Source organism: Mastigoproctus giganteus, chromosome 13 (genome assembly GCF_048544385.1).
Source record: "Mastigoproctus giganteus isolate SK-2022 chromosome 13, ASM4854438v1, whole genome shotgun sequence".
In the NCBI taxonomy this organism is placed as follows: Eukaryota; Metazoa; Arthropoda; class Arachnida; order Uropygi; family Thelyphonidae; genus Mastigoproctus; species Mastigoproctus giganteus.
The window spans coordinates 105,036,698-105,062,255 of NC_143587.1; the positions used below are offsets into that span (position 1 = coordinate 105,036,698).

General features: G+C 36.3%; 1 protein-coding gene across 1 annotated transcript in view; it reads right to left on the reverse strand.

Annotated features, from left to right (window-relative positions):
- The window catches only part of LOC150076327 (gamma-tubulin complex component 2-like), a 194,253-nt gene that overhangs the window by 49,453 nt on the left and 119,242 nt on the right, over positions 1-25,558 (reverse strand). Inside the window, exon 7 of the mRNA XM_090387323.1 lies at positions 19,492-19,576. Within this exon, the coding sequence (XP_090243449.1) occupies positions 19,492-19,576 (85 nt within the window). The remainder of the gene's footprint in view (positions 1-19,491; positions 19,577-25,558) is intronic.

The window sequence follows — 25,558 nt, forward strand, 5'->3', positions numbered from 1 at the left end:
TTAAAAACAATTCTAATAATAAATAATAAAATAAGCTACCTACTTCAGTCACTCCTCACATAGGTTTTTAATCAACCGACCCCCCAAATAAGTTGCCTCTGCTCAGAGAGAAGATTGTCCTTTTTACAATCTCCCCCAGGCATTGCCCTTCTTTGGAACCTTTTAAGATGTTTCGTGTATCTTTTTAGGTGTGGTCTTCATACTCGAACACAATATCCAAAGTTTGTGTCTTACAATTCCCTTATATGGTGGAATTATGATCTCCTATCTCCGTAGCCGAGTGGTCAGGAGCGGAAGTGCATACCACACGCTCCTTGAGTAGACCGGGGTTCAAGCCCCTGACTGCTGAATACGGTTGATCTGCCAACCCGCACTGGATCAGCTTGGCAGATTATGGTCCATTTCCCTCAGCATGAATTGTTGAGGAGGCTTCCATCCTGCAGTGGGTTGATAATGGCTGCACTTTACCTTTTTTTTTTTTTTATCTCTAAAAGAAAATGGCCAAAAATCAATATGCTTTATTTTTTATGAAGTTTTACATCATACTGATGTACTTTTGGAAATCCCACCAGGCATGGTGCTCATCTTTGGACCTTTCAAGAAGCTTGTTTCTTTTAAAAATTAAATACTTGAACAGGATATTCCAAGTTTGGTCTTATAATTCCCTTATATAGTGGGATCACCATATAAGAGAATTATAATATCATCCAGATCAGCTAGTGTATAATCCAACCACCTTTACTCTGCCAGCTGGTGAGAGGAAGGAGTCTGTATGGCATGTATGGGGGACATTATCGAGGACACAGTATGTTAAGGAGCCAAGTTCTTTCCACGTATATGCCATATCCCAAAATTTCATTAATTCATACATACATACCCTCCCCCTTTACTTTATCTACTGAATACAGCATGACTAAAATTAATAGAACAAACTCATCTGTGAAAAGATCTTAATCTCATAAACACTTCCTCATTCATTTCACAAATACACCTAGTCTTAGTGCAAATCTCAATTATGTCCATTTCCACATACAGTCTGCAAGACCCACTTACTTTTTCTGACAGAATCCCAACCGATGGTTACCACTACTCATTTCAGTTTTGCTGATTTATTTGATTTATGATTCCTTTTGTTTCAAAAGCAGTTATTTTGTTATTTGGTTTTTAGGAGCATTAGCAACTAAGGCCATATTGCTCTGGGGATATGCGGTGGTCATTCCCTGACCTTTCCGCATCCTCCGTATTTGGTGGTCATGGGCTCGAACCCCGGTCTGATCAAGAAGCGTGTGCTACGCGCTGCTGCTCCTGCCCACTTGGCTACGGAGACGCCGCTTCAAAAGCAGTAACTGTACATATGCCTGGCTCTGATATTCCTTGTCAGAGACTTCCTAAAATCTCTCTCTCTCTCTACCCCATTCAGTCAAATTCGTCTGTTGTCTCTATTTTTCCTCCAAATCCCACTTATCATTCTGAACTATTTGAGTTTGTTCCTTTGAAACTCAGCTTTCTTCAATCTCACTTTCTAACAGTGAGGTAATTTTCCTTGGTGATTTTAATGGTAGCAATTCTTTCAATGGTAACATCAGTATAATCTTGCTGACTCTACTCTATCAACTGGTGAGAGGAAGGATTTTGAGCAGCATGTATGTTATATCATCATATAACAAAACATAATTATTACCAAGCAAACAAAGGTACTTATACACAAAACTCTAAAATAATAACAAAGCTGTTATGCTGTCTACCTCCTCAATCTCCACAAAATTCAGATAATTTCATTTAGAGAAAGACTTTGCAGAATGTTAACTTTTGAACCCAAGCCAAAATTTACCAAATTATCAACTGTTTCCAAATCTAATGATCAGGTATTTCCACTTCAACAAATTATTTAGCATTAACAGAGGCATATGATGCAAGGAACAAGCTTATATAGCATCAACAAAAAAAAAAACCCTTCCAACTTCACCCATCCATTCACTCCAAATGTTTGTCTAGTTCTGACTTGAACTTATTTAAGCTATCAACCTCCAAAACAACAGATGGAAGTTTGTTTCAACAAAAAACCACCCACTGGTTAAAGGCAAATTTCTGCACATCTATTCTATAACTGTCTTTCCTCAATTTGAATTTATGATGTCCCTGCAGGTGAGTAATCTGAGCAAGAGGAAGAATCTTAACAGCATTGAGTTTGCTCAAACCATTCAAGGCTTTACACACCTCAATCAGATCATCCCACAGGTGCGACGCCTCCATAGCCAGGTGGGAAGGAGCAGAAGTGCGTAGCACACGCTTCTTGATTAGACCGGGGTTCGAGCCTGTCACCACCAAATATGGAGGATGCGGAAAGGTCAGGGAATGGCCACCGCATATTCCCGGAGCAATATGGCCTTAGTTGCTAATGCTCCTAAAACCCAAATAACAATAACAACCCACAGGTGCCTAGTCTCCAGATGCTGCTGTTGCAGAACTTAAGCCTTTCTTGGTAACAGCAACCATTTGTTCCATTCACCAATCTCATTGCCCTTCTCTGTACTCATTCTAGCAGCCCCACACCCTTCCTAAATTAAGGCCTCCAGATCTGTATGCAGTACTCGAGGTGTGGCCTGACCACTGCCTTATACACTGGGATAATCACCTCTTCTATAAGGCAATGGTCAGGCCACACCTTGAGTACTGCATACAGGTCTTGAGGCCTCCAGACCTGTACTGCATACAGGGCTGGAGGCCTCATTTTAGGAAGAATGAAGAGCTGCTGGAACAAGTACAGAGAAGGGCAACAAGATTGGTGAACAGAACAAAGGATTGCTGTTACCAAGAAAGGCTTAAGTTATTAACAAATTTTTTGGCCCACTTTGCCAAATATTTTGTTTGAACAAAGTTATTATAAGACTGAAGCAATATGTGTTCCTATAATGTTTTGCATTGCTTTATAATAAAGACATTTTCTTTGACTGCTAAACTGATAGTTCAAGAAAAAATTATTATTGATAGTATAACAAAATCAAGAAAAAATTATTATTCATAGTACAACAAAATTAAAACAGAAGACAATTCAATTATTCAAAACTTTTATCCTAGTTCATATTGTTTGTTAGCTTATTTGTGTTAAGTGGCCACCATTCAAAAATAAGAATGGTAACATTAACAAATACATCAGTTTAGTCTATTAAACATATTAATTTCCTCTGTCCAATGATGTTGAACAAAATCAATCCTGTTAATGTATTACAATGAAGAATAACAAAACATGTTGTTTCATTTCCATAAAAACTCAAATAAAAGTCTGCCTTACCACCTGTCTGCTATTCAGCAAAGATACAATGTATTAAATCATATAAAGTTTATTAAATATGAGTATAGCTTTCCAACTGTAGAATTCCAACAGCTTTTAAGAAAAGCCTTTTGGAATAAAGTTTTTAAATTAAGTGGTTTTTTTTTTTTTTTTTTTTTTTGTCCAACTAAATATTTAGTCTTTAGCACCTGATGAATACAATCAATCAGAAAATATACGCTTTGTTTGGCAAACAGCCAATTTCCACACATGAAAATGTAATTATTATAAATCTCTTTGTTTAAATAGACAACTATGATCCTAAGAAATCACTACTTTTTCAAAAGCAGTAAAATAAAACAGTAATGCAAAATAGTATCAGCTGCTGAGTCAGATTTCTTGTGAACAGTGTTGTCAACAAAGATGTGGTGAAATGAACAAATACAGTAGAACCTATATAAGAAATTCCCCCATAAGAAGTTTCCCCTATACTAGGCTTGGTTTCTTAATTCCCAATTTCAACTCCATAAATTGTAATGTATTATTTTCCTGCACAAGAAATTTCCAGGATAAAAAGTTTTCCCACATAAAAAGTACGTGATAAAGAATATACTGTGTATTATGATAATGACTTTTTCCCATTTAATAGGTTTTTTAAATATAGAAATTCATTATTTTTATATTAAAAAATATAAAACAATAAAAACATTTTGATAATCGAACAAGTTAGTGCATAGCATCATTTTAGTTTGTAGTAACACACCAAAATAGGTGAAATAGCATCTTTTTTTACATCTCACATTGTGAATGCCTTGGGTGGTGGTATATATATATATACCATCTTGGCAGATAGCACCACACAGAGGTAGTGTGTGTATATATATATATATATATACCACCACCCTGGATGGTAGTAGCTGCTGAGAATCCACTGGTCAAGAATTCACTGTCGAAGGTAGTTCAATATCAGGGCAACTCTCAACTTCAATATGAGATATAACAAAAATGATGCCATTTCATTGTGATTTACTACGAACTAAAATGAAACTATGTACTAATTTGTTCGATTAGTGAATTTTCTGTCAAAGGCTTTCAGCACTAAAACCAGCATAAACATTTTGATATAATGGAAGTGACATATTGCAATTGTTTTCATAGATATCTATAATTGGATACATCAACCACGTTAAGCATTAAGTTCTGGTGGTTGTGAATGGTTCAGAATTACTTAGTGGATTGTTGCTTTGTCTTATTGTATTTGTGACCTTTTAAGGTATGTTGAAACTACAAAGGAGCTCACTTCCACTTGGTAATGAGTTTAATGAACAAAACATTAAGCAATTAGAAATCCTCAGTTTAAAATTGTTTCCCCATAGGCAGAATAAAATATTTATAAATTCTGAAATAGTACTTAAAAAATGATCTTTAACTTATGTATATGTCTCTTTTCATTTTTATTTTGTAGTTAATATTTTATACAATTAGGTCATTTTCTCTTCTAAGAAGTTTTCCCTCGTAAGAAGTTCTAAACCTCCACTGCCTTGGAAAACTTCTTATCCAGGTTCTACTGTAGTTACTTATACAATAGCATAGCATATTATCATATAACATATAATCATCACAGAGCAAACAAAGACACTCATACACATAACTTTAAAATTATATAATCAGTAAATAAATATTTGAAAATTAGCCTAAAACATGAAAGAGTTTATAACAAGTCCTTTTCTTGGCTACAAAATCAAGTCTGATGTAATATTTGATATACTGTTGCTGTATTTTTGGTTTACATAAACAGAGAAAGCAAAGAGACTGTTTTTTCAGTCATGTTTCTAATTCTTTTTAAAGCTGAAAGCCTTATATACTTTCCATAGTGTAATGGTAGTTTACCAAAGTTTTCCATTAACACTCTCTCACCAGTTGTTGCAACTACATTTTCTATAATAGCTTTAATCAAGGCTGTCCAACTGGTGGTCCACACCTCCTACATGTGACCTTTCAGTTAGATTTGTGACCTGCAAGAGTATTTTCAATTTCCTAGAACATGTTAACACTTTCCTCCTCTCTGAAAAAAGAGGCAGAAAATAAGACTTATGAAAAAAGAAAACACTTATCCTGGTAACAAATACAGCAAATTCCAGCTGCAGTTAAGGTTTGAGGTTTCGGTTTTTTAAGGTCGTAGATGGTAAAAGTATGGTTAGTTAAGTAGCAAATCTTACTGCTTAACTAACATAAATTCAATAATAATTTTAATAATTACTATTTAATAATTTTAACAATATGTTGAAATTATTAAATATAAAAATATTAAATTATTAATTTCAACAAACTGTTGAAAACACTAAGGTGTTTACCAAATATTGCATAATTTTTTCAGTTGATTTCACATTACATCCAGTAAATAACTTATCAGAAGCCAATTCATTATTTTTTTTGTTTTCTAATTTTCATATATAAAATTAGAATATGAGGGGGGTATCAAAATGTTCGTACCCTTACCTAGAAATAATAGCCCTAGAAAGGTCAAATTTCACAGGAACTTTAATCCTTTTCTATGTACTTTCTGTGTATAACAGCACATTTCTCCCAGCTATGGATCAGTTGTTTAATGCCTTGATCATAGAAGTCTGCACTTTTTGCCTGAAACCATGATTCCACTTCATTGATGACTTCCTGAGACGAATCAAAGTGGCATCCACGCAATGGTTTCTTCATTTATCAAAACAAGAAAAAGTCCAACAGTCGGCAAGAACATTGCATTTGACATTGCTTCTGCAAAGGCGTCAGCAATCTTGCAACCCATTGTGCAGAGACCTTAGACATGTGCAGATGGTCATGTAAAATGCTGTGGGCAGACCCATAACCAATTCCCACTGCATTTGCAATGAAATGTCACACATCTGTCACTTAACACCAGCTGCTCAACCTTTGCAACCATTTCACTGTCTGTGGATGTTGATGGCCTTCCTTTTTTTGGCTTCTCAAAGACACTTGTACGACAGCACTGGAACTCCTGTTTCCACTTTTTTTTACAGTGTCATAGGATGGACAATTCTACCCATATACAGCTTTCATTTCTTCGTCAATTTTCTGAGCTTTCTTGCCCTGCAAATGCAGGAACTTGATCACTGCTCGATACTCCACTTTGTCGACCATAGCATCCTTTCTCAGATTCCAGGCTCCACCTCTGGTGTATGATCACCTACAGGAATGAAATTTCACATGTTAGTTATTGAATATATAGACAACTTATATTAAAAATGGCATCTTCTTACTGATGTTTTATCTAGATCAGGGTATGAACTTTTTGATACCCCCTCGTATTAAATTTAACTGGCTGGGGAGATATCAAAAATTCTTATCACTCCTAGATCACATGAATATCCATTTATTTTTGTATATAGATACTCATATACAGTAGACTCTCGATTTTCCGGGATAGACGGTAAAAAACAAATCCGGATAATTCATTTCCCGGTTAATACAAAAATACGAAACTCAGGAATGACTAATAACATATTGCAACTATATTATTATTGACAAATCTGAATTCCGCACGATACTTGTTAATGTTTGGCCATTTTCATACATCCTTATTAGTTTAATTTTCTGATCCAAATCGATAGCTTTCCTTCTGTTGGTAGATTTACTAGTAGCACTGTCACTTATTCTCTTAGTCGGCACCATGATAACGGTCAAAACGAAATTTTCTGAAAAGAACTTCACGGGGTTAAGGGGGAAAACACTATTATCACCTCATGCGAACTCACATTTTACTAAAGCACATTTCTGGAGGTCACTGCATTTAAACAATTTGCACTTTCTAGATTACTGGGCTTTTCTGTTCTTGCATCTAATTATAAACGGGTAGTAAACTCGATTTTATTGCATTTGCAATAATACTGATAGCTGGAATTGTGTGGGTTTTTACGTTATTATGGTGAAATGTGTCCCCTTCACTGAAATCTTCAGTCATTAAAAAAAAAAAACCATAAATAAATTGTAAGAATCTTCTCTTCTTTCCTAATTTTTTGCTTGTTACCCCATATCTCACTTGTGCAATTTCTGCATGCCATGATCATCATTATTGATTGCTTATTTTGTTTTAAATTTTACAATCATTAAAAAAAAAAATTTTACATAAATCTGTAGTTGAGTAAGTCGGGGACTTACTGTATCGAAACATGTTCAGCAACCTACATAAAAAAATATGCTGATAGATAAAAAACGAAAAAACTTACCGTGTCCCTTTATTTTCTGCGATGTCCATTTTAAATCTAATAGCTTTCCTATATTTTTTTACGATGTTGATTTTATATCTAATAGCTTCCCTTTATTTTTTATGATGTTGCGTATGGTTTGGTCACCAACATTATAATGGTTCTTTAGAGATTTAATGGATGCACCGTTTTCCAACTTTTGAATAATTTGAATAATATAATGTCGCTTGTCGCTTATTTACAACTTGCAAAATATCTGATTATTTCAGTTTCTTTATCTTAATATAGTCAAGTTTAAGTTGTTCACAATGTACATCTATTAGGCTAATGATAATCAGAATTTTTTGGATGTTTCAACATGGTTCTGCATGTTTTTCTTTTTATATGAAATCACTTTTGTTTTGCAATTATATTTATAGAAAAGCAACAATAGTAGCAAGTGCAAGCATGGTGACCAATTCTTCAAGACTCCAATTCTCCAATTCTTTTAAAATCAATTCTTAGTGATTCAAAAATTCTTCTGTTTTGAATGCGATGAACATGTTGCTTGACTACTTCAAAATGATGATGAAAGCCAGTGGATGAAGAGCAGTCTGATTCTTCTTGTTTTTTTTAAATGACCTCAACAGATTATATGAACCATAAAAATATTTATTTTCTATTTATTACTTTGTTTTTTGTGCTATGATATGATCTATTCAAAGAGCAACCCTAAAAAACAAATTACTTACTTCAATAAACCAGTCCCAGTCATTCAATGCAACCATAGTGCTAAGCCTTTGGTTACTGGATTGAAAAATGCTACCATTAGCAAATGATATTAACACACAGAACGACACTATTAAACCACATGCAAATGTTAAGAACATTTACTGGGATGATTATAAGAGAACAAGATAACCATACAATGCTTGACAACAAGGCGACAGTTTATAGAGATATTCATATCAACAGAGACCAACTGGCACCCATTAATCCAACCTGCATGATTGCAAAGTGGAGTTATTAATTTATTTGTTGTGTATATAATCCAAGAAGGTTCCTTTAATTTTAAAGAGCAGTTTGGTATTAGAGGCAAGTTACTGCGATGGATAAAGAGATGACTGAGTTGCAGAAGACACAGGGTGGTCATAAATAGGCACTGCTCTGATTGGATGAATGTTATCAATAAGTGGAGTCCCTCAGGGTTCAGTGCTGAGACTATTACTGTTTCCAATATTTATTAATGATAATGATGAAGCTACATCAACTTCCCATGTTAAGTCCAGAACAAAGCTCCGGCATCCTCATCTCTTCAATCATGCAGTGTGAGTGGTGTCTTTTCAAGCTGACAGACATTATGGAAAGATATTCCTTACATTTCAAGAATAGAGTTCTAAAACAGTTTTTACAGACCAGCCACTATACCAAACCTATTGGTATCGTTGTACGATGCACCTGTATCATTTAATGTATAATATTGCTGCTTCTACTCTGCAAACTGATGACTGGAAAGGTCCCAAGTAGCATGGAAGGCATTGTTGAGGCAACATGTCACAGAGCTAGGTATATTCTCATTATGTGAATGACACATATCCAAAAATTTTATAAATTCATATAACACGTTCTCCCCTCTACTTTATCTACTGATTGAATCATGAATAGTCAACCTTATCTGAAAAAAAAAAAAAAAAACTTCCCAAAAACATCCTCATTCATTTCACAAATATATCTGGTCACAATTCCAATCTCAGTGATGTCCATTTCCACTACTGTCTATTGAGTCCCACTTACTTTTTCTGATAGGAACCCAGTTGTTGGTTACCTCCACAATTACCTATCTCAGGTATTTATTCTATGATTCCTTTCATTTCAAAGGTGGTACTTGTGCATATGGCTGCTCTGATATTCATTGTCAGAGTACATAATACAGAATCTCCTCTGACTTAAGACCTCTCTACCTCCACTCTTTCAAAAACATCTGTTGCCACTATCGTTCTTCCAACTCTACTATAATTACTTGGAACTCTGGATTCCTTTCTTTGAAACTTGACTTTCTCCAATCTACCTTTCTAACAAGGAAGCATTATCCAGATCAGCTACTGTATGATCTTGCTACTTCTACTCTGCCAGCTAGTGAGTGAAAGGGGTCTAAGCAGTGTATATGCAGGGGACATTATCAAAGCCACATTATGTCAAGGAGCCAAGTATATTCTTGCTATGTTTTATCCAAACATAGCAAGATCCAAAAATTTCATTATTTCACACATGTACCCACCCCCCTTTACTTTATCTATTGAATACAGCATGAATAATAAAACTAATAGAACAACCTCATCTGTGAAAAGATCTTAACCTCCCAAAAACTTCCTCATTCATTTCACAAATATACCTTGATTACTGCAGCTCTGGAGGCCTCATTTTAAGAAAGATGTTGAGCTACTAGAATGAGTACAGAAGACAAGATTAATGAGTGGAACAAAGGGTTGCTGTTACCAAGATAGGCTTAAGTTCTGCAAATTGCAGCATCTGCAGACAAGCCACCTGTGAGGTGATCTGATTAGGGTGTATAAGGCCTTGAATGGTCTGAGCAAGCTCAATGCTGATGGGATTCTTCCTCCTGCTCAGATACTGCACTGGGGGGATATAAATTCAAATTGAGGAAAGACAATTGTAGAACAGATGTGCAGAAATTTGCCTTTAGCTAGTGGGTGGTTTTTTTGCTGGTTTTATTTATTTATTTATTTTTTTAGCTGATGCTATATAAACTTGCTTTCTTGCATCATATGCCTCTACTAATGCTAATTTTATCAGTTTTGGCTGCTGGCCAAAAATGGTTGCATACACCCCTGTTTTATTCTTAGCATAGGTGTCCTTAGCACATTTTTAAAAAAAAATAATAATAATTAAAATTATAAATGAGAATTTAAAGTGGAATAAAGGATGTCTTTCATTCTTAACGCATGATTTTGCTGATTTCATTTGTTTATTGAAATTTTAAACAAAAAGTTATATATCTTGACTTTATGTTCTTTACATTGTAAGTTAAGAGGGACACTTAAAATACTAAAGTGATGGAATTTTTACCTACTCAATGTACTGGAAGTGAAAAACAATGGGAATGAACCACAAATGGCGAGCATATATTAAAATCAAGCTTCAAGTAATCTAAACAACCCTAATCAAGTCAATTCTAAATAAAACAAGTAATATAATTATAAGTAATCCTAAACGATCTGAACAACTTATGCGAAGAACTTCCTTGCCCTCTCTCAAGTTATTATTAGTATTAGAAATGGCCATATGATGCAAGGAAGCCTATGGCTTATGTTGCACCAGCCAAAAAAAAAAAAAAAAAAAATTAAATTCAAAAATAATAATAATAAAATAAAAATAAAATAAAATAATAATAAGAAGAATAAAATTTTTAAAATAATAATAATAAATAATTAATAAGAGAAAAGGAAATAGGCAACCTATGCATTGCCCTCCTCCCATAGGTAATTATCCAGCTGACCTTTGAATTTTCCCAAACTGTCAGCCTCTACCATTCATGTAGGTAACTTATTCCAGTAATTTATAACTTGCTGGCTAAAATAAAACTTCCTGCAATCCAGTCTAAACATCTCCCCCATTAACTTGAAATTATGGCCCCTAGTTCTAGAATTATTTATAACAGTGAAAATTTCATCCTCATTCATTTTAAATATGCCTCACAGAGCCTTAACCACCTCAATCAAATCTCCTCTAAGGTGTCTAGATTCCAAACTCGGCAACCCACATATTCGAAGTCTTTCTTCATAAGGACACCCTTTTGCCAATCTCACCAGGCGAGTTACCCTTCTTTGCACCCTTTCAAGAAGCTCGATGTCTTTCTTTCTTTAGGTGCGGTCTCCATACTTGAACACAGTATTCCAAGTGTGGTCTAACAACAGCCTTATATAATGAGATTATGATGTCCTTATCTCTACAAGCAATTGTTCGAGAAATCATCGATAGGACACCATGGACCTTTCTTGAAACCAGTCTACAATGCTTGGAGAACTTCATGTCTGACCATATCGTAACACCCAAGTCCCCCTCCTCCACTATTGACTTTATTTCAACTCCACCAAGTGTATAAGTTATTTTGGGGTTACTGTTCCCCAGGTGTAATACTTTACACTTTGCAGTATTAAAGCATAGTTGCCATTTTTCTCACCGTCCTTGAAGTCTAAGTCACTATGAAGAAGCTCTGCTTTGCCGTTATCATTAACTACTCTACCAATCTTAACATCATCTGCAAATTTAGACATCATGCCCTCTATCCCTTCATCGATGTCATTTATGAAAATCAAAAATTAGAGTGGCCCTAATACTGATCCTTGGGGAGCGCCACTTCTTACATCGACCCAATCTGAGGAATAACCATTTATCACAACCCTCTGCCTCCTGCCCTGAAGCCATCCTGCTATCCCTCTAAAGATTTTCCCTGTGATTCCAACCTGTTCCAGTTTATAAAGTAACTGCTCATGTGGGGCTGAGTCAAATGCTTTGCTGAAATCCAAATAAAAAATGTTGGAATTATTCCCTAAATCCAGCTCTTGAGTAACCCTGTCAAAATAGCTAACAAAATTTGTTAAACATCAATTTTTCTTTATAAAACCATGCTGAGTATGCTTCAGCAGTCCATTTCTATATAAATGATGCTGAATTCCACCCTTGATCATCGTCTTGATTTTCCCTACTACTGAAGTAAGACTGACCGGCCAGTAATTTCCCACTTCACTCTTAGAACTGCCCTTATGTATTGGAGATACACTGGCACTTTTCCAATCCAATGGAATCACTCCAGAGTCCAGTGATAAGTAGCTCTTATAAGTAGCCTCTATGATTCAATGCACTCACTTGCCTCCTTCAAGATTATAGGGTATATGCCATCAACCTTACTGGCCTGCAGGCTCAAAAGTTTTTTTCATTAAATAAACAAAAAAAAGTTTTTGTGGTCAGCAGGATTTTAGCTGCCTAATTAAATTAATTAAAGTGTTAAAGTAATTTATGGTTGATGCAGTACAAACCTTGCCTTAACCATAGTAATGCACTACTTCCTACAAATAAATGGCATTAACATAAAGTTTACCTGCGATTTATTTAAAAGATTAGATCTTGTTATTATAGCCTGGTTCAAAACGTACTAGTCTTTCATCAAATCAACAGGTGGTCTTTTAGTAACAATTTCCAGAAAAAAAAAAACAGTGGCAAAAAAGTTGTTCTATATAAGTTACCAATGCAACCCACATATTTAAATAGTATCAGACATCTTATAATTTCAATGCTATATATTTAAATTAGTTTAACCTAATGCATTTTAAATTTTAATTATAGCTACACATTTGAGAGGAAGCTTCAGCAATAAAAAGGTTCTATTTTAGTTATAAGCTATAAAGTGGAAATAATTTGGACATATACCTAAAAACAATCATACAATTATAATTAAGATTATTTGAAGGCTTCTTCGAGCATTACCATTACATTTGGTTAGAGCTAAGTATCAACTAGTTGGATGATCCATTTTTAAACCTTAGATGAGGTGCACAGGTCTTTGAGACAGACCCCAGAGAATTGTAACAATTTTGTTCTCTTCATCTACTCTATCCACATAGCTGAAACTCCCAATAACTTTCAAAAAGTGTTTTCTTTACAGAAATTTATTAGTTATGCAAACAGCAAAAATGCATTACTAAGCATGAAATAATACTATGCATGTTTATTTCTTTGTAGGCAAAGAAAAAACTATGAGCTCCTCAACAATGAATTAAAAAAAAAAGTTATACATTATTCCTTCAACGCATTTTGCATCTAAAAATAAAATTTCAAGGAAATTCATCTATTGAAAGCTGTATTATGGATTGCAAAAAACTGGTGTCACACAGAAAATTCCACATAATGTACTGGACTGGATAAAAAATAAAAAAAAAGTTTGTGTTACTCACAAACTAGATAATTTGGGCAGATGGGCTAAGAAGTGGCAACTGAAGTTTAACCTTGACAAATGCAAAGTACTGCATATGGGTAGAAGTAACCCCAGAGAAACGTACCAACTGTGTGGTACTACACTTAAGGTGGTAGAAAATGAAAAAGACCTGGGAGTAATTGTGCAGTCAGATATGAAGTTTTCTGAGCAATGCAGACAGGCTGCCAGGGCAGGTCACGGGGTTTTGTCAATGATATACAGGAATTTTGCTAGCAGGAAAAGGAGGTGATTATCCCTCTGTATAAGGCAATGGTCAGGCCACGCCTTGAGTACTGCGTACAGGTCCGGAGGCCTCATTTTAGGAAGGATGTAGATTTACTTGAGTGTGTACAGAGAAGGGCAACAAGATTGGTGAGGGGAATGAAGGGATCCTCTTACCAAGAGAGGCTTAAGTTCTGCAAATTGCAGTGGCTGGAGACTAGGCACCTGCGCAGTGATCTGATTGAGGTATATAAGGCCTTGAATGGGTTGAGCACGCTGAATTCTGATGGAATCCTTCCACTTGTTCAGATTACGAACCTAAGGGGGCATAAATTCAAATTAAGAAAAGACAGATGTAGAATAGATGTGCGGAAATTTGCCTTTAGCCAGCGGGTGGTTAATTGCTGGAACAAACTTCCATCTGTCGTTGTGGAAGTTGATAGGTTGAATAAATTTAAGGAGGAACTGGACAGGCATTTGGAGGCAATGGTGTGTTTTTTTTTTTTTTTTTTTTTTTTTGGCTGATGCTGCATAAGCTCATACACTTGCTTTCTTGCATCACATGCCGCGACTACTACTACTACTACTACAGAGGATTATTATTAAAAACAATATTATTATAATACCTATCCAGATCATACATACTGGTGTAACATCAAAATATCAAAAAAAAAAAAAAAATTGGATTTTTTGGTGTAAATTTGGTGTTAAGAAATTTGGTCCCCCAAAAAAGAAAAATTATTATACATTCTTTCTTCAGTGTGTTTTGCATCATGAAAAATAAAAATATTAAAATTTATGAAAAATCGCCTTGCATAATTTTTATCTATTGGTAATTGCATTTTAAGGATTTTAAAACTGCAGCCATTGGGAAATGAAATACAACATATATATATATATATATATATATATATATATAGATATATATATTTTTTTTTTGTGTAGTTAATGCTGCAATGAAATTAGCATTAGCAAAGGCACAAGATGCAAGAAAGCAAGCTTATATAGCATCAGCCAAAAAAAAAAAAAAAAAAAAAAAAAACCTTATTTCACCCATTCACTCGCTCCAAATGTTTGTCAAGTTCTGCTTTGAATCTATTTAAGCTATCAACTTCTACAACGACAGATGGAAGTTTGTTCCAGCAATCAACCACCCGCTGGCTAAAGGCAAACTTCTGCACATCTATTCTACAACCGTCTTTCCTCAATTTGAATTTATGACCTCTCAGGTGATTATTCTGAGCAAGAAGAAGAATCTCATCTTTGAATGGTTTGAGCATGCTCAAACCATTCAAAGCTTTATACACCTCGCAGATGCCTAATCTCCAGACACTGTAATTTGCAAAACTTAATACTTTCTTCATAAGAGCAATCCTTTGTTCCATTCACTAATCTTGTTGCCCTTCTCTGTACTCATTCCAACAGCTCTACATCCTTCTTAAAATGAGGCCTCCAGACCTGTATACAGTACTAAAGGTGTGTGAGTGACCATTGCCTTATACAAGGGGATAATCACCTCCTTATCCCTGCTAGAAAAATTCCTGTATATCACTGACAAGACACAATGAGCTACTCTTGCAGACCATCTGCACTGCTCAGAAAACTTCATATCTGCCTGCACAATTACCCCCAGGTCCTTTTCATTCTCTACCACTGTCAGTGTGGTACCACAGAGTTGATACGTTACTCTAGGATTACTGCTTCCCATATGTAGTACTTTACATTTGTCAACGTTAAACTTCATTTGACACATCTCGCCCATCTACTCAACTTTTATAGATCCTGTTGCAGCAGTGTACTGTCATTAGTGTCATTAACAACCCTGTCAACCTTTGTATCGTCTGCAAACTGGACATTAAGCCTGATATACCATCATCAATATCATTTATAAATAATAGAAAACAACAATGGACCCAACACTGAACCTTGAGGGACTCGACTAATAACATTAGTCCACAAAGAGCAGTGTCCATTGATTACCACTCTCTGTCTTCTCCCACTCAACCATCCCTTTATCCATAGCAGCAATTTGCCTCAAATGCCACACCGCTCCAATTTGTGCAGCAGTCTTCAATGTGCAACGGTATCAAAGGCTTTTCTAAGATCCAAATATATGATATCAAAGTTATTCTTTGCAATCAGTTCCTTTGTGACTACATCATAGTATCCAATCAAATTAGTCAGACAAGACTTCTCCTTAACAAATCCATGCTGTGTTCGAGCTATAACTGAAGTCTTGTCTTTGAATGCTTCTTTAACTAGTGCCTTCATTAATTACCCTGGAACAGAAGTTAAACTAACAGGTCTGTAATTACCTGTGTCTCCCTTTGATCCTCCTTTGTGGATTGGGGTCACATTTGCACATCTCCAGTCCATGGGTACCTCCCCTGAGTCTAGGGAAGCTCTCATAATTATGGCTAAGGATTTGCTTACGTCCTTTGCCACCTCCTTTAATATAACTGGATAGATTACATCCACCCTAGGTGCCTTTCTTGTGTTTATCTTCAACAATTTCTCCTCCACTTTAATCTCAGTTATTACAAGATTATCTAGCTTACTGCCAGAGTTGAATACACCTCTGGTATTCCCCTCCCTGAATAACTCCTCATGTGTGAATGTCGATGCAAAATAATCATTTAGTTTGTTAGCCACCCGAGCAGGATCATCAACAGTTGAACCATCGATATCAAGTGGACCAATCTGATTCATCCCCTTCCTTCTAGAGTTTACATAAGTAAAGAACTCTTTGGTGTTTTTCTTTGCATCCTTTGCCAAAGATTTTTCGTAATCTGTCTTTGCCTGCCTAACCTCCTTTGTAACTTGGTTACAGACCAGCTTATATCTATCATAGGCTTCTGTATCACATGTTAATTTTTATGTATCCCATGCATTTTTCTTCTCTGTCATATGTTTGTTTGTTTGTTCGTTATTTGGTTTTTAGGAGCATTAACAACTAAGGCCATATTGCTGCGGGATATGTGGTGGTCATTCCCTGACCTTTCCGCATCCTCTGTATTTGGTGGTGACGGGCTCGAACCCCGGTCTAATTAAGAAGCGTGTGCTACGCACTGCTGCTGCTTCCCACCTGGCTACGGAGGCGCCTCTGTCATATGTCTAATTAGTTCATCTGACATCCATTTAGGCCTAAATCTTGAACAATATTTCTTTGTTGGTATGAAAAGCCTAGTAGCTTCCAAGATTAATTCTTTGAATGCCTCCCATTTTGAATTTGTTGTTGGTAACATCATCAGTTGGTTCCACCGTATAGAATTTAAATACTGTCTCAGACCACCGTAGTCACCTTTACGAAAGCAAAAACCTTCCCTTTACCCTTGATGGTAGTTACCTCTTTGAGTAAATCCCACTTCAGCACACTGTGATCACTACCACCTAGTGGTTCCTTTATCTGCAGATTCTTGATGCATGAAGAATCATTACTAATAATCCGATCAAGAGTATTACTCCCTCTAGTTGCCTCCTGAACATGCTGCTGTAGAAAACAATCATACAATAAATCCACAAAAGCCTTGCTAGTGTGTGAGCAAAGAACTCACAAATTTCAGTCAATATCCGGGAAATTAAAATCCCCCATTATAAGACACTCTGATTTACTGGCCCACTCTATTTTTCTGCACAATTGCTCATTATACTCATCAGATACATTTGGCCTATATTACGCACCTACTCTCATTTTTCCTTTCCCAGTGCTTACGTCATACCAAACAGACTGAACATTGCATTGTCCACCAACATCAACTGGATGCACTTCCTTAGATTTTGTGTTTCTTAACTAACAGCATAACCCCTCCTTCCTTTCTGTCCTGTCTATACTTTCTGTACACATTGTACTCCCCAAATTCCAGTTTTGCACTGCTTATGTCTGTGTGACATAAGTCTCTGATATCCCAACAATATCTACCTTTGATGTCTTGACTAGCACTTCAAGCTCATCGAATTTATTAACTATACTACTAACATTGGTGTACATGCAAGTACAGTAAACCCCCGCTATTCGTGGGGTTTACGTTCCTGAGAAATGTCGCGAATACCGAAAACGCGAATACTGAGTTATGGCTCCCATAGTAATAAAGGGGTTCCGTTCCAAAGTATGAAATATATAAGAAAAACTAGTCTAAAATTTTGTCTATGTATGTATTATATGTGCCTTCATAATATGACTATGTCCATAGACAGTACATAGTGAAATGCAAGCATATGGCACCGAAATGAAAATAAGAAACAATTTAATATTAAATAATATTTATTAGAAATTTCAAACAAATCTTTCAAACCAGTGCCTTTGCTAGCTAAAAAACCTATCCCGCCAGTGCTATCACCAGTTTCGCTAAACTGTTGATAAAGGAGTTTTGCCTTTTCACGAATGATGAGTGAACTTAACGGAATTTTATTTTGAGTTCGGTCTTCTATCCATAGATTTAAAGCCTTTTCCATTTTTTCTAATTTAACATCACGAGTTACAGAGCAAATTTTTGAAGCAATTAGCGCGTTTTCACGGACACTACGGCGGATTTTTTCTTCCAATTTTTTGATTGATCGTACCGTTGACTCATTGATTTTATAATGTTTTGCCACTGAGGAGACACTTTCACCATTAGAAAATTTGTCTAATAACTCAATTTTATTCGCTAATGTCATCACCTTTGATCTTTTCACATTTCCCTTGTTATTCGTAGCCATATTTTTTTATGGGTTAGAAAGAACTTGTCCACAATAAAGTCACTTTTTTCCGTTAACACACTTGAAAAAGTCTGTTTTACACTGCAAAACGGTAGATTTATCACTTTTGTAAGCATATCAATTTATAAATTGATAAATTTATTCAATTTATAAACATATAAATTAAAAGCAAACGACGAAACCTTCCATGACAAGCACATAACACATACTGAACAAGGATTAGCGAGAAACATCCACGCTCACGATTTTGTCACCCCTCTCCCACTGAGCGCTGTTTTGACTGGGAAAGATAATTTTAGCCACGCCCATGTTTTTTTATGGCAGAAAATATTCACGGCGCTTTAAAATTCACATTTTTTTTAGGTTTCATTTTATATTAAATCAGCGATCGCGAATACACGAAACCACGAATACAGATAACGCGAATAGCGGGGGTTTACTGTATATGTTTTAATATTGCAAACTAGGTAAGCTAATTAACCATAAGTAAAATAAGTAAGAAACTTTCATAAATGCCAGAATTATTAAATGTTTAAAAATCAGGGTTCTGCAAGTCCTTACAAATTACTGTTCTCCCTAATGTTCTGGAAAGGATCAGTAATTTTCAATTTGTAATAGCTGACATGTTAAATTAATATTCTGAAAAATGGAAGTGATGTTTAGTCTCAACCATAATAGATGCTCAATATTTTTGAAAAACTCACTCAGCCTTAGACTTCTGATAGTTTTCCCTGCTTGTGACTTCTATATGCAAGTGGTGGTAGTGAAAATGTGGCCAGAGGCCGCATTTTTTTTTTTAGTACAGTGTGCATTCCACACTTTTCATTCCCTCGCTCTCCCAGGCAGTTTTGAACAGGATAAAGAGTAGTAACATTACACCTTTCATCTGAAGGTAGACCCATACCTAGAGTTCATAACAGGTGTTTCAGCAGAATGGTGTGATTGGAGCATTTGGTTATCATTTAGAAGCTGAATTCTGTCTGATGACTTAAATGCCAGCTCCATTACTTTAAACTTCTAGTAAGGAACAGTTCATTTTCCTTAAAAGTGACTAACCAAACTGACTTCAAAATACATACACTCTATTATTTCTAAATTAACGGACTCACCATGTCGAGAAACTGAAGATTCCTTAGAAGACCTGTAGGAAGTGAAAGTTGCTGCTGAGGTTACCTTTTGTAGTCTGTTCTTAAGCTAAAAAATATAAAAAAATAATAATAACAAAACGTTGACAATTTATCATATTTTCTTTTAAATTATATAGCTGAATCTTTTTCTTTGGATAAACTTTTTTTTTTTTATTAATTTTTATTCTATAATGATGATTCCAAATACAGAAGGTACTGGAACCTACAGTACTTTAGTGCTGGCGCCTCCGTAGCCAGGTGGGCAGGAGTGCGTAGCACATGCTTCTTGATTAGACAGGGGTTCGAGCCCATGACCACCAAATACGGAGGATGCAGGAAGGTCAGGGAATGACCACCGCTTTTCCCTGGAGCAATATGGCCTTAGTTGCTAATGCTCCTAAAAACCAAATGACAAACAAACAAACTTTAGTGCTATGTTTGGGATGAAGATTGGGTAGTCAGAAGAAACTTACTGATGATTGACTTGAATATCCGTAAACAGTAATTTTTTGGAATACATAAGGAAGACTGTTCCAAAGAATGGAAGTAGAAAAGATAAAAAAAGAAAAAAAAAAAAAAGAGGAAAAGTAAGGCAGTATGGTGGATTTGAAGCTCAACTGTGAATAAATGTTAATTATTTGATGCACGTGTTCAGAATGGTTTGAAAGAATGAGTTGCAATTACAAAAACAGAATTCAGAAGAACAGTGTCCAGAGAACTACCTATAGAAATTGTGCACACAGCAGAAAATGAAGGTCTGTGAAAAACTAATGATGTGAATTTGTGGTGTGGGATAGTCAATTAACCTGACTGTCCCCTCCTGGATAATGCCATAACCTTTTTAGTGGCACATCTACATTTAGAAGGTCACTTCAAACAATATGTTCCTTTAATGTACGAAGTGTCATGAAATTTTTTAATACACACTGCCATACTTATCTATGTTTTCAACTAATTGCAGAAAAAGTCTACAATAGATTACAGCACAAAACTAGCTCTGAAAATCAGATGTACCTGTTGACTTCAGTTGTCTGAATGCACTCATAAAAGCTGAAATTGAAGAATTTCTGTGGAATTCAGATCCAGAAATTGGTAAAACCAAATCAAGTAATACATAAATACAGCAAATTTTTGCATAAAAAAAAAATAAATAAATAAATAATAACAAGTTTCATTTACAAATTTTTACATGTTGGGCAAACAACTTGTGTAGTCAAGACCCACTAATTTAGCAGGTCTCGCCTACACTTGAGGTTGTCACAGACATTCTCCTTGAGGAGAATGTTAGTCCTTGAGGTTGTCACAGACATTAGAAATTAGTCCTTGAGGTTGTCACAGAAATTCTCTCAGATATGCCAGACAAGCTGTACTTGCTACCTGGGAGTCTAAAACGCTGATGGAACTGATATTCGGGTGACACTCAAGTCAAGTGGACCCAATTTCGGCAAAGTCCGGACGGTCTGTGACAGCCAAACCCTCTGCTTGAACCTTCATGATGGTGGGACTATTAGTAAACCTGGGTATAACCTCCATGCACAAGTACATGGTGGGTGACCACCCAGGTGTGAACCAACGTAAGCAAGGGTCAAGGTGTGGCGTAATAGGTGGTAGATGACTCTCATCAACCGGCGCAATACCACCACTTTGCTTATTGGAGGCTTGAAGTGGTGGAACCCATGTTTAGTCTCTAGAGCTAAGTTCCGGTGAACCCTTGTGAAGGTGAAGTTCCGGATCAGCAAGTGTATACTCTTGCTACCTCTAATCTGCCAGATAGTGACTGAAGGGAGTCCAAGTAGTGTGTATGCGGGAAGCATTGTCGAGGCCACGTTATGTCAAGGATCTGGGCATATTCTTAACGTGTGGACGCCATATCCAAAAATTTCATTACTTCATACAGCATGTCCCACCCACTTTTTCTTACTATTGAATACGCCATGAATTGTCAAACTAATAAAGCAAGCTTATCTGCGAAAAGATCTAAATCTCCCAAGCATTTCCTAATTCATTTCACAAATATATACGTGGTCTCAATTCTAATATCAATGATGTCCATTTCCACTTGCAGTCTGCTGATTTTGTTTGTTTTGTGTGTTTTTTATTTGGTTTTTAGGAGCATTAGCAACTAAGGCCATATTGCTCCGTGAATATGCGGTGGTCATTCCCTGACCTTTCCACATCCCCCATATTTGGTGGTGACGGGCTCGAACCCCGGTCTAATGAAGAAGCATGTGATATGCATTGCTGCTCCTTCCCACCTGGCTACGGAGGCGCCCTTGCAGTCTGCCAAATCCCATGTACTTTTTCTGACAGAATCTCAGTTATCGGTTGATTCAACTACTGCTCATCTCAGATGCCCTAATTATTCACTGTATGATTCCTTTCGCCTCAAAAGTGGTACTTTTGCATATGTCCGTTCTGATATTCCCTGTTGGAGACTTGGCAATTTGGAATCTCCTCTCTTTGATCTTCTCTGGCTTAAAATCTCTCTACCTCATTCTGTCAAATTCATCTGTCTCTACCGTTCTCCCAAGTCCACTAATCACTTGGAACTCTTTGACTTCCTCTCTTTGCAAATTGACTTTCTCCAGTCCAACTTTCCTAACAGTGAGTAAATTTTCCTTGGCAATTTTAACGTTCATAACTCCAGCTGGCTTCCGTTTTCTAGTCACACCGACCCAGCTGGTCGAGATGCTGAGGCTTTTGCAATTACTAATGACCATGCACAGTTTGTTCATTTACCGACAAGAATACCGGACAATCCTAATCATACAGCCAACACGCTTGATCTTTTTCTCACAAACAACCCTCTAAGTACACGGTCGAAGTGAGAAGTCCTTTAGGCACTACAGATCACAACTTGGTGATTGTCTCTTCTCCAATGGAGCCTTTACCTCGTGGCTATTCCCAACCTCGTGTTGTTTGGCATTACAAGAATGCAAAATGGGATGACCTGCAAGAATTCTTTTCTTCTTTTCCTTGGTTGGATTACTGTTTCAAAACTTCTGATGTCAACATTTGCTCAGATCATGTCAGTGAAATTATTCTTGCAGGAATGGAATCCTTTATCCTACACTCCACTTTAAAATCTCATCCTTTATCTAAACTTTGATTTTCCAATAAATGCGCTACGGCTGTTCAAGAGAAAAATGTTGCATATCGTAATCGGCTTGTTTTTAATTCTTCAGTTTCATTTTCTGCCTACACCAAAGCTCGCAACAATTGTAAAGCAGTTATTCATCAGTCCAAACTAGAGTTTGAACAGGCTAAGAGTAGAAAACTTGCTTCTTGCCCTATTGGTAGCCAAGCATTCTGGTCTCTTGCCAAAGCTATTGGCCGCAACTTTTGCCCATCTCTGCTCCCACCTCTGTCCAAACCAGATGGTTCTGTTGTCACTTCAGCCAAGGATAAAGCTGACCTGCTAGCATCCCATTTTTCTTCCAACTCATGTATTAATGATCTTGGTAAAACACTTCCCACCATTCCCAACATGCTCCATTCAATGCCTCCTGTGGTCTTCTGTCAAAAGGATGTCAGAAGGATTTTGATGAATCTTGATGCTAAGAAAGCTCCAGGTCCCGATGGTATTTCTCCACTTGTTCTCAAAACCTGTGCTCCTGAACTTACTCCTACTCTTTGCCGCCTTTTTTCACTTTCTTATTCCAAAGGTGTTTTTCCTTCTGCTTGTAAATTTGCTCATATCCAGCCAGTTCCTAAAAAGGGTGACAAATCCCTCCCATCCAATTATCGTCCCATTGCAATTACTTCTACTCTTTCTAAAGTACTGGCGAAATCAATTAACTGCCATTTCTTAAATTACCTAGAAACCTTCCATCTGATCAACGATCACCAGTATGGATTCCGTCAGTGTCGATCCACTGGTGATATTCTGGCTTATGTTACCCATTTATGGACTAATTCAGTGGAAAGGTTAGGTGAAACACAAGTAGTTGCTCTTGACATCTCAAAGGCTTTCGTGTTTGGCATAAAGGTCTTCTAAACAAGCTTCCATCTTATGGTTTGCCAACTTTTTACTAATTGGTTATCCAGTTTTCTCTCTGATCGCTCACTGAGAGTGATGGTAGATGGCTCTCTGTCTTCTAACTTCTCCACTAATGCCGGTGTCCCCCATGGTACAGTTCTTTCCCCCAATCTTTTCCTCTTGTATATTAATGACCTTCTTCCATTGACTGGAAATCCTATCCATAGTTTTGCCGATGATAGCACATTGCATTCCACTTTCCATTTTGAGAAACCTTGTCCTGCTCAATCAGCTTCAACTTCTCGAAAACCTGCTACCAATTCCTTAAATGCCAATCTTCAGGTAATTCTCCAGTGGAGCAAAGACAACCTAGTTGACTTCAACCCTTCTCAGTCTTGTCTTATATCTCGGAAAAAGGATTCTTCTGCTCTTATGCCTATCTTTACTGACACTGCGATTTCCAGGCAAAATGATATATCTCTTTTGGGGATTACCCTGACTTCTAATCTCTCTTGGCACAAGCACATTACAAATATTGCTTCCTCTGCATCTAAAAAACTTAGTTTTCTCTTTCACTCTCGGCATTACTTTTCTTCCAAATAGCTGCTCACTCTGTATAAATCGCAAATCTGCCCTACCATGGAATGTTCCCACATCTGGGGTAGTGCCCCCAAAACCTCTCTCAGGCTTCTTGATTCCATTCAGAAGAGGGCAGTTAGGTTAATTAATGATTAATTTCTAACAGAGTCTCTCCACTCGCTGTCTCATAGACGTACTGTTTCTGCTGCATTCCTCTTCTACAGATACTTCCATGGGCACAGTTCTTCTAAATTGGCTTCTTTTTTCCCTCTTTCCCTCTTTCTCTCCCTCTCTCTCTCTCTTTCAAAACAGTCCGAACACGTGCCGCCACCAGCCAACATCTATTTGCTGTCCAACTACAAACTCACAGAACTAACTTTTCATCTTCTTCGTTTATTCATTCAACTGCTGTTTTCTGGAACAACCTTCCTTCATATGTATTTCCTGAAAATCACAGTCTAGAGAAATTCAAGACCAATTTCAACAAATATCTTCTTTCGTCTTCTCAACCTCCAACCCAAGCACGGTACTAAGTACTATAGGTTCTAATACCTCTCATTTTGGGGTTTACATTAAAAAAAAAAAAAAAAACACAAGCTGTCTGCCCAACATGTCTAATACAGGAACTCCCTGATTTAAGTAATACTTGACTTATGCAAATTTGCATAAGTCATAAGACTTATGCAAATTTGCATAAGCAAACTTATCAATTTTGCTTTTCAAAATTGATTCTCTCTAAAAGATCATATTTACAATGGAAATTGCACTACACTTTCCTCATTATCATATGTTCCCATTATAAGAATCAATTTTGAAATGCCTTTGTGATATTTTTTTAAAGCACATTTCTGTAGGTCATGACCAAAAAACAATAAAAACAATTTGTACTTTCCGGTTTATTGGGCTTTTCTGTTAGTGCAAACTATTATGAATGGGTAGTAAACTCGATCTTACTGTATTTACGATAATCCGATGATTGGAATTGTGTGGGTTTTTATGTTACAGTATTATGGTGAAATAATCACTGAAATCTTCCCCTTCACTGAAATCAAATAAAAAACAAATTTTCAGAAACTTCTATTCATTCCTATTTACGCATTACAATGATGAAGGGAAAGTGACCAACGGAAAGTGCAAATGGTGGCAGTGCCAGGAAACGAAACAAAATTGATTTCGAAATGAAGATGAAAATGATTAAGTAAGAAGCAGGACATAGTTTGTCATCTATTGCAAGGGAATTAGGTCTCACTGCTTCAACAGTGAATACTATTTTAAAAGAAAATGCGTGTATAAAAAAACATGTCAAAAGATCAATGCACTTATGATCAACAGTGATCACAAAACAGCATTCAGGTGCTATATCGAAGATGGAACAGCTATTAATAATATGGATGGAAAATCAGATTCAGAAGCAAGACCCCCGAGTCCAATGGCCATTCAAGCAAAAGCAAGAAGTATTTCTGAAGATATTAAGGATAAGTACGGCAAACC